This window comes from Pseudonaja textilis, chromosome Z (genome assembly GCF_049901715.1).
Source record: "Pseudonaja textilis isolate UNSWEBS1 chromosome Z, rPseTex1.2, whole genome shotgun sequence".
Lineage (NCBI taxonomy): Eukaryota > Metazoa > Chordata > Lepidosauria > Squamata > Elapidae > Pseudonaja > Pseudonaja textilis.
The window spans coordinates 127,247,420-127,261,585 of NC_142008.1; the positions used below are offsets into that span (position 1 = coordinate 127,247,420).

The window sequence follows — 14,166 nt, forward strand, 5'->3', positions numbered from 1 at the left end:
GGCACACATGTCAAAATCAAGCTAGAGCTTACTTTCCGGGTAGGTCGTATTTTCGGGGAAATGGGGTAGCTTGGACCCCAAATATGAAGGTATGTCCTTAAGCTCAAGGACCTGAATGAAAGGACCTTCTGGTATCTCCTAGTGTAAAAGGACTGAGGACTCCTGGAGTGCATAACTCAAGAGATGCGCTGAGCATGCAAGTGAACAGATTCTGCCTTGTCCTTTCCTTGGATGTCAAGGCATATCAAGCATGATATCTGTCTTGCCTTTCAACGCTTGGCTTTTTCGTTCTCGTATCTGGGACACGGTGTCCATGTGTCTGTTGTCCCTCAGACGTGTGTCTCTCGGGGTTACTGCGCTGCCTCTTATATTTACATCGCGAGGTTGTTCTTATGGTTTGCAACACATCAACAGATGATCTGGAAAGCAGAGGGGGGAGGTTGGAGGGGGGACACCTATAAATATTTTCAGCCAGCCAGCCAAGCCATCCATCAATTTTAACAGCTACCTGACAGGTTCATCTTCATGACTGTGAAATTGATTGGCCAGAGAGGTAGGAACTAACGATCAGAGGAAGTAACCCAACATCTGGAATAATTATGCCCAGTAAACAATGCCCTGGAAATCATCCAGCCTTGCAGCAGGGCAGATAATAGCAAAGGAAGAATATGGATTTGAAGTCAGTCCAATCATAGTCATTAAAGTATTTCTCCCCAGAAGGGTCTAGGACAGGGATGTCAAACTTGATTTTATTGAGGGCTGCATCAGGTCTGTGGTTGATCACAGTGGGCGGGCAGGCATTGCTGACTTGGTGGGCAGGGCCAGTTTGATGCCACTCCCCAAACTGCTGGCATGTTTCCTCTTCGCATTGGGTAGACCGGGCCGACTCCACGCTGGCCTGATCCCACTGGGTAAACTGGGCCGAAGCTACATTGACCAGATCTTTCCTCTTCCCACTGGGTAGACCAGGACGGCCCCGTGGGCCGGATCTGTCCATATCGTGAGCTGAATCCAGCCCACAGGCCTTGAGTTTGACACCCCTAGGACAACTCACTGTGGCTAACTTGCTATAGCCAACTAACCACGGCCAACTGGCCACAGCCAACTCATTGCAAGAGAAGACTTACGCTAAAATTGAAGAAATGATGAAAGAGAATCAGTAAAGAAAGGATGTAAAAGAAGGGACAACATGAAATGTGAATGGCAAACCTTAATTATTATTTTTTAAATAATTACAAGTAGTTCTCAACTTATGACCGCAACAGAGCCCCAAATTTTTGCTGCTGAGTGAGATGTTTACTAAATGAATTTTGGCCCATCTTACGACCTTTCTCGCCACAGTTGTTAAGTGAATCACTGCAGCTGTTAGATTAGTAACATGGTTGTTAAGTGAATCTGGCTTCCCCTGTTGACTTTGCTGATTATGAGGTCGCAAAAGCTGAAGATATAATTGTGGGATACTGCGACTGTTGACAATACGAGTCAGTGGACAAGTGTCTAATTTTTGATCATGTTTGATCATCAGCATTGTGTTGAGGATGCTGCAATGGTCATAAGTGTAAAAAAAATGATCCTGTCACTTTTTTCAGTGCTGCTGTAACTTTGGTCACTAAATCAATTGTTGTTAAGTCAAGGACTACCTGTAGATTGAATTGTTGGATTGTCCCATGGTTCCCCAGTGTGTTGTCCTATTCTGTCACCAGAGCATGTCTAAATGTGAGGAAGACTATGGGCAACGGGGCAAAGAAATGCTACCTAGGGAATGGTCAGATAAGAACAAACCAAGCCCAGAGCTGCATAATGGGAAAGTGGGGGGGGACTCAAAACAAACCTTCCTTAGTTCCTCAGGCTCTAAAACAGACAGCGCGAGACTTGTACTTTCAGACCTGCAAGATTCTATTGCAAGAATTAAGATTCTTGCAATAATGTAAATTAGCTCATCCATTTGTGTTTCCTGTCTGGTTTATGGCTGACATTGTGCCTGAGTAGGATGGGACTTGTAGTCCAATGCACCTGGAGGAGGCCAAGTTCCAAAGGCTGTAGAAACTTGCTTGTCTTTCAACCCCATTTCTCTCTAGGTTCCTACCAGTTTTCCGTGGTGGAAACAGCACCTCCTGGGTCCGCAGTAGGGAGGCTGCGTGCACACGATCCTGATGAAGGGGAGAACGCCCTCCTTGCCTACAGCATCCTGGATGGAGGAGATGGAGGCGAGGCCTTTGCCATTCACACGGACATGTTGGGACAGGATGGGATCATTACTTTGAAAAAGGTGTGTGAAGCCCCAGAATTATGAGCTTCACCTGTCTCTCTTCCTTCCTGGAACTTTGGTGTAAGAGCTTTGATGTGGGAGCCATTGTCTTCCTTCCTTCCTTCCTTCCTTCCTTCCTTCCTTCCTTCCTTCCTTCCTTTTCTTTTTTTGTCTTTTTTCTTTCTTCCTTTTCTTTTTCTTTCTCTCTTCCTTCTTTCTCCCTCCTTCCTTCCTTTCTTTCCTTCTTTCCTCCTGTCCTTCCTTCCTTCTTTCTCTCTCTGTTCCTTCCTTCCATTTTCTTCTCCCTCCCTCCGTCCCTTCCTTCCTCAACTGTTGTTATAGGACTCGTATTTTTATGAATAACTTAAGGCAGCGAAAATGGCCATCAGAGTCTCCTCCACCTCTTTTCCCCACAACCCTGTGAGGTGGGTTGGGCTGGGAAAAAGTGAATGGGACAAAATCCCCCAGCTGGCTTTCATGCCCAAGGTGGGACTAGAACTCACTGTCCCTTGGTGATTGACCCAAAGTCCTCCAGCCATCTTTCATGCTTAAAACAGGACTAGAACTCACCGTCTCCTGCTTTCTAACTTGGTGCTTTAACCACCAGACCAAACTGACTTTCATTTTCTTTTGTCGGATGACACAGGATCTTAGACACCTCACCCACCATTCTTTGGTGGTTTGCCCGTCCTTCACCCACTCATTGAACTGCCTGCTCTTTGTTCAATTCCAATCATGAGTTTTTCTCTCGTTGTCGTTCCTCTCGGCTTGGATGGGCGGGGCAGCTTCTGGATTTCGAGTCCCGCCACTCTTACACCTTCCGAGTCGAGGCCACCAACACGCAGATCGACCCTCAGTACATCCGGAAGGGCCCCTTCAAGGACGTGGCCACTGTCCGGGTGACGGTAGAAGATGCTGATGAACCTCCGGTCTTCTCCCGTCCTGAATACCATCTGGCCGTTTATGAGAATGGCCCACCTGGGACCCTGGTGGGCAAAGTCATGGCAGTGGACCTGGATACGCCCAGCAGTGTCATCCGGTAATGGCTGGGGACAACATCGATGCTGCAGGGTGGGAAACCGGTGTTTGTTGTCTTTGTGTGTGTGTGAAGTTTCAGTTACTCCATTTATACCTCGTTGCCGTGACAACCTGATACCCCAGGTGCCCACCCTCCATCTTCCAGATACTCCATCCTGCAGCATACGGACCCTGAGCGCTATTTCAGCATCAACCCGCAGGATGGCGCAATTCTGACCTCGGTGCCACTCGACCGAGAAGTTTTGGCCTGGCACAATATGACCGTAATGGCAACGGAACTTGGTAAGGGCTGGGTGGATCGTTTGATATGGTGGGTGGGAGTCCAGGAGGCTCCAAGATAGTGGAAGTTTTTCACTGAAAGCACAGGGTAGTATTTTGTAGTATTTTGATTCGTCGGGACAGTACAGATACGAAAACTATATGTTTGGAATGAAACATATAAAACAAGGGTGTCAAACTCAAGTCCTGTGGGCCGGATCTGGCCCACGGGGTGTTTAAATCTGGCCCACGATGCCAGCCTAGAAATATCAAAGAACCACTCGCAGTGTCTCTGCCAGTTAAAACGGGCCATGCGGGGGGCCCACCTGGGCCGCGGAGGCTCATTTTCAGCCCGTTTCCGGCTGGCAGAATGCTGCAGGAGGCCATGGAGGTCAAAAATGAGGTGTGCAGTTTGGGCTGGTAAAGTGCTGCAGGAGGCTGTTCAGGCCGAAAACGGGGCAGAGTGGGCCACCCTCTCCCTGCCCAGCCCATGGAGAAGAACTGCAATGCTGATCCGGCCCTCAAAGAAATCCAGTTTAACACCCCTGATATAAAGCATACAACAGGTTCATTCAATGACCGAAGTTACAATGGCACTGAAAAAAGTGACTTAGGAGCATTTTTCATACTTAATGACCATTGCAGCATCTCCATGTTCGTCTAATTTATATGCTTGGTTCCTATTTATGACAGTTGCAGTGTCCCGGGATAATGCGATTCCCTTTCTACGACCTTCTGACAAAGAAAGTCAATGGGGAAGCCAGATTCACGTCACAAACGTGTTACTATTTTAACCGCTGCAGCGATTCACCTAACAAATGTAGGAAGACAAGTCGTAAAATGAGGCAAAACGCACTTAACAAACAAACAAATTTTGGGCTCAAACATGGTCATAAGTTGAGGATTACCTGTAGTTCTCCACTTGCAACCATTTGTTTAATGACTGCTCAAAATTGCAACAGCACTGAAATAAGTGACTTACGACCGGTCCTCAGATTTATGACTGTTGCAGCATTCCCCTCTGTCATATGATCAAAATTCCGGTGCTTGGCAACTGGTCATGTATTTACGACAGTTGTAGTGTCCTGAGGTCAAGTGATCCCCATTTGTGACCTTCCCTACTGACTTCTGACAAGTGAAATCAGTGAGGGAAACTGGATTTGCTTAACGACCATGTGATTCACTTAATAAGGGCAGCGATTTGCTTAATCGTTGTGGCAAAAAAGATGGTAAAATCAGGCAGGACTTGTTTGGAAAAACCGCCTTGTTTAGCAATGGAAATTTTGGCCCTGATTGTGGTCGTACATTGAGGATTTATCTGTAATTAAAAAAAGCAACGACAATTGTTTATTAATTTTCTTCTCCCTTTCTTTTCCTTCTTCCTTTCTACATCCCCGTGTCTGTTTGCTGCTCTCTTGGAATGGTGTTTTTGTCGTGCGTGTCAAACATGCGGAATGGTGCATTTTTTGCACTCCGACATCGTGGAGTGGGGCTGCGCTTTCTGCGTGTTTCCCTGTGATTGATTGATTGATTGCCTATGTCGGTTGGATGGCTTTATATCGGCGGCCTGTTATTTCACTTGTTGGTCACGTTGGACATTTATGTTTGCCCACCCATGTGCAAATGTGCTTCATCATGCACTGTTGCTCGTTTCCGTCCCCTTAACTCTACACGTCTGCCCACGTCTTTCCACCTCTTGACGTGATTCTTGCCTGTCTGGTTCTTTCGGTGGTACAACGATGGACTCTTTTGGGGCGGGGGACGGGGGTGTTATGAATGGGATCCAACCCAACCCTACCGAATTTGGGACCATGGATCGCATTGGCTCCCCATGGATGACCTGTATGGCTTTCTCGCATGGCTGAATCATTTGTCCCATTTGGTTGGTGTATCCGTTATCGGTCAACTTACTCGTTCGGGTGTTCTTGGTGTTATCTTCCTGCCTACCCCATTTTATGACTGGATCCCCCTGCAAATCCCACTGTGTGGTTCCATGTTGCTCTTACTCTCAGACAGTCCCACACAAGGTTCCCAGATTCACGTGGCCATTCAAATCCTGGATGTCAACGATAACTCACCCCTGCTGGAACAGAGCTACGAGCCTTTCGCCTGTGATAACGCCATCCCGGGCCAGGTAAAGTAAGGGGTCCCTAGGACACTGATGGGTCTGGGTGGGTGGGAGAGAAAGGCACTGATTGAGAAGAATTTTCACCTCTTTTTTTCTTTTTCCAGCTGGTGCAGTTGATCCGAGCGGTCGACCAAGATGAGGATGGTAACACGAGCCGGATCATCATCCGCTCTCCGTCCGGGATCAGAGAACCAAACGTCACTGTGCGGGATAACAAGGGTGAGACACGGACGCCTGTCCTAAAATGTAGAAAAGAATCTGCCTCCCTTTCAGAATGTTCCTTATGGACTATGAACTTGCACGGTTGATAAAAGAAGAGTAGACATTTTCAAGAATAGGTCACGAGCGGTGTACAGAATGTATAGCGGTCCTTCTCAATTTTAGCAACTTTAACAGGTCCTGGATTTCGGCTCCCAGAATTGGCAATGCAGTCTGGGGGATTCTGAGAGTCGAAATCCGGACTTCTTAAAGTTTCCAAGGTGGAGAAACACTGATCTTGTCATTCAGAAATCTATACAAAAAACCCTGTATCAATCAACATTATATGTCCCCTTTAAGATAGTTTTAGACCTACAATGTAAGGCAGGGAAGTCAAACTCAATTTCATTGAGTGCTGCATCAGGGTTGTGTTTGACCTTGGGGGGGGGCATGGCCAGGGGAGGGCATAGCCGGCTCAATGTCACTCATGCCAGGAGCACCCGTGGTGTCCCAAGCACCCTGCCAGCAAAAATGGGTTCCCGAGCTCTGTTTTTGGCTATGACGGCCTCCTGCAACCCTCTGCCAGTGAAAACGGAGCTCAGGAGGGCCCGAGCTCCATTTTCACTGGCAGAGGCATCGTGGGCCAGACTTTCGCTATTTCCAGGGCAGCCACGCGGGCCAGATCTAAGTACCCTGCAGGCCAGATCTGGCCTCTCGGCTTTGAGTTTGACAATCCTGATGTAAGGCTTGGGTTATTACTACCTAGAAGGAAACATTTCAAAAATATAACAGGCCTCCACTCACTTTTCTCTTTCAAATCTTCTCATCTCCAGACAATTCGGCCTCCTTGTTGCTCCGGGCTACCCGCCTGCCTCCCCAAGGTGGATTTCTGCTTGTGCCCCTGGAACTAGTAGATGGTGGTTCCCCCACTCGCACGGGCTCCCCAACTCTGACAGTCAGCATCTGCCGGTGTCGGCGAGACGGGGCCTTGCAAACTTGTGGTCCTGAGGCCCATGGATCTCCTACTGGCCTCAGCACCGGGGCTTTGCTGGCCATCCTCGCCTGCATTGGTACCCTACTTGGTGAGACTTTGAGTTTGTATGCTCGTGGCATGGGTGGGCAGAGAAAGGAGGACAGTACAGGTGGCTCTTTACTTACGATCACAATGGGGCCCAAAGTTTCCACTGTTGTGCTAGGCAGTTACTATAAGTGAGTTTGCTCTATTTTACGAACTTTTTTGCCACAAGTTGTGTTGTGGCCTGTTGGCCGCCAGACCCTCTCACAGCCAAATCAGGGGAGGAGGAGGAGGCATGGGAGTCCGGGTCAGCATTAAGGCAACCTGGGAGCTCCGAGGGGGAAGAGGGAATGGAGCTAGCAGAGAGAGAAGGACAGAGGCAGAGTCTGGGCCATCCATCAGCCCTCAGATGGAGAGTCAACAGCCCCCAGGTCTGGAGGTGGCTGATGTGGAAGAGGAGGAACAGCTGGGCCCAGTGCCTGATGCACAGATACACAGAAGGCAGAGGAGAGGAGAGCAGTGGAAATCTATGGGCCGGTCCTGGGGAAGGAACAGCCACTGCTGCTAGCAAGGCCCAAATCTAGCTTTGAAAGGTAGGGGACGGAGATGAATAGATGTAGCAGATCTTCCGGCTGGATGGACTTATTAGCCTGCATTGAGAGAGAAACTTTTTGCCGGGGCTGCTAGCACTCCTAATAAAGGAATCTTTTGAGTTCACTGCAGAGGGTTTGTTGTGTTTGAAGAGCTGGGCCAGAACAAATCGCAGCACTTGTTAACTGAATCATGTGGTTTTTAAGTGAATCTGACTTCCCCTGTTGACTTTGCTTGTCGGAAGACAGGTGGGAAGGTTACAAAAACTGATCACATGACCCCAGGACAGTGCCACTCTCATAAATACATGCCAGTTGTCAAGAGCTGTGGTGGCACAGTGGTTAGAGTGCAGTGTTGCAGGCTACTTCCACTGACTGCTGGCAGGCAGCAGTTCAGCCGTTCGATTCTCACTAGTTCAAGGTTGACTCAGGCTTCCATCCTTCCGGGATCGGTAAAACGAGGACCCAGATTGTTGAGGGCAATAGGCTGATTCTGTAAACCACTGAGAGGGCTATAAAGCACTGTGAAGCGGTGTATAAGTCTAAGTGCTATTGCTATTGCCTGAATACTGGTCCCGTGACCATGCAGATGACACAACGGTCGCATGAAAAAGCAGTCAGAAGTCATTTTTTTCGGTGAAGTGGCCACTTTGAGCGGTCACTAAATGAAAGGTTGTAAGTCAAGGACTACCTGTACTGTGGGACTTTCAGCCAGTTTGAGGCTACTTATCCTAGTAAGGCTCTATGGAGAACTTCTCATGTAGAAGATAAGACACTTGAAGTGACTCGACAATATAAGGTGAGGGATCAACATTGCAATGTCGAGAAAGGTCACTGAAACTTGGGGAATGTTTGGATAGTTGGGCTGGGTTTCTCCAGGACGGTGTAGCCTGTTGGCCGCTGGATCCTCCACTAGCTGAATTGGAGAAGGTGTGGGAGTCAGGGTCAGCATCAGGGCAACCTGGGAACTCCGAGGGGGAAGAGGGAATGGAGTTGACAGAGAGAGAGACAGAGGCGGAGCCTGGGCCATCCGTCAGCCCTCAGATGGAGAGTCAACAGCCCCCAGGTCTGGAACTGGCTGATGAGGAAGAGGAGGAACAGCTGGGTCCAGTGCCTGATGCATGGATGCACAGAAGGCAGAGGAGAGGAGAGCAGTGGAAATCTATGGGCCGGTACTTAGGACAGAAAATCCACTGCTGCTAGCGAAGCCCCACTCTTGCTCTGGGGATAAAAGGCAGGGGGCGATGGGTAGGTGTGGCAGACAGCTATTCATCTTCCAGCCGTGTTAGCCTCTGAGAGGCTGCAGGCATTCCTAATAAAGGAATCTTTTGAATTTACCTCAGGGGGTTTGTCGTATGTGGGGAGCTGGGTCAGAACAACAGTGTAACGGTATGTGCAAATGACCCTGGGAAACAGGAGGAAGAGCTGCAAACTAGACAAGAGGCAGATTAGAGGCAGCTGAGTTTCCTGAAGGAATGCCGACCAGGGAAGCATCTCAGGAGGGTCCCCTCCCAAGTTTCATGGGCTGTAAAAGGGACAAGAGGGTGGGAGAAATGTCTCTTCAGACTTGCAGTGTTCTAGGTAAAGTAGATAAAAGAGTCCCTGCGGAGTTTACTACGTTAGTTGTGGCCAACTGGGGGCAGTTTTACATCTCCGTTCCAAGACCATTGAGTCAGGGCTGTTCAAGACATCATGTGGCCAGCATGACATGGCGGAGTACTGTTACCTTCCCGACAAAGTGGTACCTATTTATCTATTTTGCATTTGTGTGCTCTCGAGTTGCTGGGTTGCAGAAGGTGGGGTGAGGACGGGAACTCACTCAGTCTCATGGAGGTTGGGTTTCGAACCTGGGCTGCTGGCTTTCCAGCCAACAAGTCCAGTATCTTACCACTGAGTCACTGTTGCCCTCTGTTAATATAACCTTACAATAAAGGAGAATTCGCTAGTTTGTTGTACTTCCTATCTGGTTTACCTCACAACATCATCTTATAAGTCTGAAAGTACATTTCTTTCCTGTCGCCTTGACAGCCCATGAAACTAGGGAGTCTTCTGAGATGACTGCCCACTATACAGCTGCAGGCACAACTACCTTTTATCCAATTGTTCCCTCAGTTGCGTCTCTTCTCTCTGTCTCCCAAGGCCATCCCCACCTACCATTACATATAGAAAGAAGCAACACAGGGTATTTGCAATAGGTTGTTATCGTGATTAATATCTCACCTTCTCCTCCCATTGGTCCATCCGACTTCACCAATGCATCAACTTCCCGCTCGCCTCTAGCCCTGGTGCTGCTCTTTGTCGCCCTCCGGAGGCAGAAACAGGCTGCGTTGCTGCCCTTTGAAGAGGAAGATGTCCGTGAGAACATCATCACTTACGACGACGAAGGTGGTGGAGAGGAAGACACTGAGGCCTTCGACATGGCCGCCCTGCAGAACCCGGATGCTGCCCCTGCGCCCTCACAACAACGGCGCCTCCTCCGGCGGGACGTCCTGCCCCGTCCACACTTCCCACCATCCCTGTCCACCCGAGTGCCACCGCAACCCCATGATGTGGCCAGTTTTCTGACAGCCCGCTTGAGCGAGGTGGATGCTGATCCTTCCATGCCTCCGTACGACTCCATCCAGGTGTATGGCTACGAAGGCCAGGGCTCCTCCGCCGGGTCTCTCAGCTCCCCCGGCTCTTCCTGTGCTGGGGACAGCGACACCGGTGGGTACGAGTATCTGGAAGAATGGGGGCCCCTCTTCCGAACGCTAGCTGAGCTGTACGGGGCACCAGAGGGTCCTCCTCCAACCTGAGCCCTTCTGGGCCTGATGCCTCCATAGAAGAGCGTGGACCTCGAACCCCTTCCTCTGTTTTCAGTTGCTCGTTCTCTGTTCTGTCCACCTGCTTCCTTGTTCTCAGTTTCGGATTTGTCCATGACAAGCTCCATCATCTCATGGATTCCCAAATCCTTCCTGTTGACCTCCTCTTGTTTTGCTGTGTTTGTCAACCACCAATGTTTTTCTTATGTCTGTATATCCTTTTCCTTTTTTTTCTCTTTTGTTTTCTTGTCCTTATTTTTCCTATCCTATCCTTTCCTTCCGTTCCCCTCTTTCCTTTCTCCTTATTTCCTTCCCTTCCTTTCTTTTCTTTTTCTATCTTCCTTTCCTTTCTTTATTTTTCCTTTCTTTTCTTTTCCTTCCCTTCTTTTCCTTTCCTTTCCTTTTTTTATCTCCCTTTTGTTTCCCTTCACCGTTCTTTTCCTTTCCTTCCGTTCCTTTCCTTTTTCTATCTTCCTTTCCTTTCCCCTTTCCTTTCCTTTCCTTCCTTTCCTATCCCTTTCCTTCTCTCTTTTCTCTTTTCTTCTCCTTTTTTTCCTTTATCATTCAGGGTTCTCATCTTTCTCTGTCCACCGTCCCCTTAATTCTTGTTTCCTTGTCTTGTCGTCTTCCTCTTTTCAATTGCTCGTATCCCCTTCGCCCCCTCTCCTGGCTGTCTCGACTACCTTTCGTCCCGTCTACTTTTCATTTTTGACATGATTGGTGCTGTGTTTCTTACGTTTCCTTCCTCCCCCACTCCAAATTCCTATCTAAAATATTCTATGCATTCATCTTTCCCCTCTCCCAAATCCCTCGGTTCCAGATTCCTTCCTCCTTCCTGGATCCTATACTTATCCAGTCTTGCCAGCATGGATTGACCTCTATCATTCAAAGTGCATCTCCCAAGCCCTGACAGCAGAGCCAAACCCACACTTGGGGTGACCGTCAAGTCTCTTCAATTCCATCGGTGGTGTTTGAAGGCCCCTCGCGGAAGGACTAAAAAAAAAACCATGGATTTTTTTTGGGGGGGCGCCCTCCTCCTTTCTGACACCAAAGCGAGGGGGGCGAAAATGCTGCATCTCCAGACTATCGTTCTACAATCTAGGGGAATTCAGGCGAAATCAGTGTCAGGTGGGAACATTCATGTTATAATTTCGTAATAAACAAATTTATTTTCTAAAAAAAAAAAGCAAAAACAAAAAAAACCAAAGGGGTGAGTTGTGTGCGCGAGCCAGAAAGCCGGGTCTCGTACTAGCTTAATTTTTATTCCCGGTTTTCGAATTTTATCAATTAATTTTTCAAAATATAAGACAGAAAGGAAAATAAAAAGCCCAGGTAGCCCTCAACTTGCCACACTTCACATAATGACCATTGTCAGGGCTCCGACAAATCCACCCCCATTCAAATCATAAGTCTCTAGCCGCATCTCTCTCGTCATCGTGTCCCCGTGGTCTCGTGATTTACATTCGGACGCGGGACAATCGACTCCTATTTATGATGGTCACGCTGTTTCCCGGGGTCGCGTGATTCCTTTTTTTGCGACCTTCTGGCAAGCCGGATTCACTTAACGACCGTGTGACTAATTGAAAGAACCGCTGGGATTCACCTCACCGATGTGGTGGGAAAAGTCGTAACTTGGGGTAGGACTCGTTCAAAACAAAGGTCTCGCTTAGCAGCATAAACGTTGGACTCAATTGCGGTCGTAAGTCAAGGACTACCTGCAATGAATGGAAAACTAGGGGAAGGGGAAAGGAAAGAAGGGGAAATGTTGGGTAGAAAGGGAAAAAGGAGAGGCAATGGCTTCCAACTGTCTTTGGCACCGTAGAAGATATTATATTTAACATCATAATAATATTACAACGCAATCAAGGAGAGAAGCAACCTGGAATTAAGGAGAAACTTCTTAACAGGGAGGACAATTAACCAATGGAACTGCTCACCACCAGAAGTTGTAAGGGCTTCATCACTGGAGGTTTTTAAGAAGAGACAAGACAGTCACTTGTCTGAAATGGACTAGGGATGAGCAGAGGGCTGGACTAGAAGACCTCCAAGGTCCCTTCCAGCTCTATTTTGATTGGTTTAACTTTTTTACCCTTATACAATAGTATATGCTAGCCATTTCTATAACAACAAACCTATCTAATTAACAACAACAAAAATAATCAAAATTTCCTCCCCTCCCCCTAATCACAAGCAAAAAGTCCAGAAGTGATTTCCAAAGAGAAACAAAATTAAATATATTCTCTTCTTTAGATAAAGGAATCGACTTAACAATCTCTGCTTTTCCTTGCTGTGGGAAATAATACATATTTTTGTTTACTCATTCATCTTTATACACTCTCATAATTTATATTAATAAAATTCACTACATTCTTTCAAATTGTTTAACCCTAAAAGGAAAAAAAAAACACACCACTTTTTCTAAATTTTAAAACCAACTTTCTAAAATCAATTTCTAATACATCTTTTTTTAACTTTGCTTTTTTTTAAAACTTCCTCTTAGCAGACATCCTTTAAAGTTCACTTTTGATAATAGTTTACAAACTTTAAAAATTACTCAAGCATTTTATATAGAAAAACAAATCTTTATTTTTCAAAGCCACTTTACAAACCTGGAACCCAAAAGTACACAAAAGCTTGCTTCCTTTCAATTATCTAGATATTACACCAATAAAAATCCAGCTAACTACAATCAGCTCATTAAATTTAAACCTCTCCTTCTGATTTATAGACGTGGATTAAAATCTTTTTCTTCTCTTTTAAGAAGAAGGGGTTATTACCAAAACAGGGCTGCATATTCAAAATTCCAGTTGGCTGGGTTTTCTGGAGAGCCCCGCTATCTGTCACTGACATAACTAATTGGAGGGAAGATTTTTATTTGATCAGGCTGCAGAAATTCCCAGAAAGTGGACATAAGTGGTTTCTAATATACTGGTCTCTCAAGGACCTTTATAATTGCAAGCAGAAGCGATGGATTAAAATGGATTGGCAAGAAAAAAAAAGAACTTTTTTTTTAAAGATGTTGAAATGGAAACGGGCAAGTCCTCAACTTAACTGCCACAGTTGGAACCAGAATTTCCATTGTAAAGCAAGGCATTTAACTCCAACCTGCCTGATTTTAACGGTTTTATTTGCCTCGCCTGTTAAGCGAATCAAACCAGTGTTTGAGTTAATCACACGGTCACTAAATGAATCTTGCTTTCCCCATTAACTTTGCTGGTCAGAAACCCGCTGAGTAGATCATAAATGTAGATCACGTGATCCCGGGGCATTTGCAAACATCCTAAAGATGTTGTACGTCACTGTAGGGAGGCTATATATATATATATATATATATATATATATACACACCCATACCCATACATATACATATATATATACACACATATACACACACACACATATATATACACTCACACACACACACATATATATTTGTCCTTTGTGGATCAAAGGTTGTTAAATACAGGCAGTCCTTGACTTACAGCCATAATCCAGCCCAAAATTTCCATTTGTTAAGTTGTTAAGTGAGTTTTGCCCCGTTTTATAACTTTCTTGCCATCACTGGGAAGCGAATCCCTGCGTTGCTAAGAGAGTAAGACCATTGTTAAGTGAATCTGGCTTCCCCTTTGACTGTGACTCATCCAGAGGCTGCAAAAGGGGATCACAAGACCTCGGGATACCATAACCGTCATAAATATGAGTCAGTTGCCAGGTGTCTGAATTTGATCTCCTGACCGTAGGCCTGCTGCAATGGTCATTAAGTGTGAAAAATGGTCATATAAGTCATTTTTTCCCAGTACCATTGTAACATTGAACAGTCACTAAATGGATGGATGTAAGTATGCGATTATCTATAATAGGAGACTAATTGCTTCTTTTTTCAAATCTTC

The 14,166-nt window shown here is 46.6% G+C and overlaps 1 protein-coding gene across 1 annotated transcript in view; it reads left to right on the forward strand.

Annotated features, from left to right (window-relative positions):
- Positions 1-10,270, forward strand: part of CDH24 (cadherin 24) — a 35,895-nt gene extending 25,625 nt beyond the window's left edge. The window contains exons 6-12 of the mRNA XM_026719503.2: positions 2,079-2,269; positions 3,034-3,287; positions 3,432-3,568; positions 5,557-5,678; positions 5,777-5,891; positions 6,704-6,952; positions 9,756-10,270. Of these exons, the coding sequence (XP_026575288.1) occupies positions 2,079-2,269; positions 3,034-3,287; positions 3,432-3,568; positions 5,557-5,678; positions 5,777-5,891; positions 6,704-6,952; positions 9,756-10,270 (1,583 nt within the window). The remainder of the gene's footprint in view (positions 1-2,078; positions 2,270-3,033; positions 3,288-3,431; positions 3,569-5,556; positions 5,679-5,776; positions 5,892-6,703; positions 6,953-9,755) is intronic.
- The last annotated feature ends 3,896 nt before the right edge of the window (positions 10,271-14,166 follow it).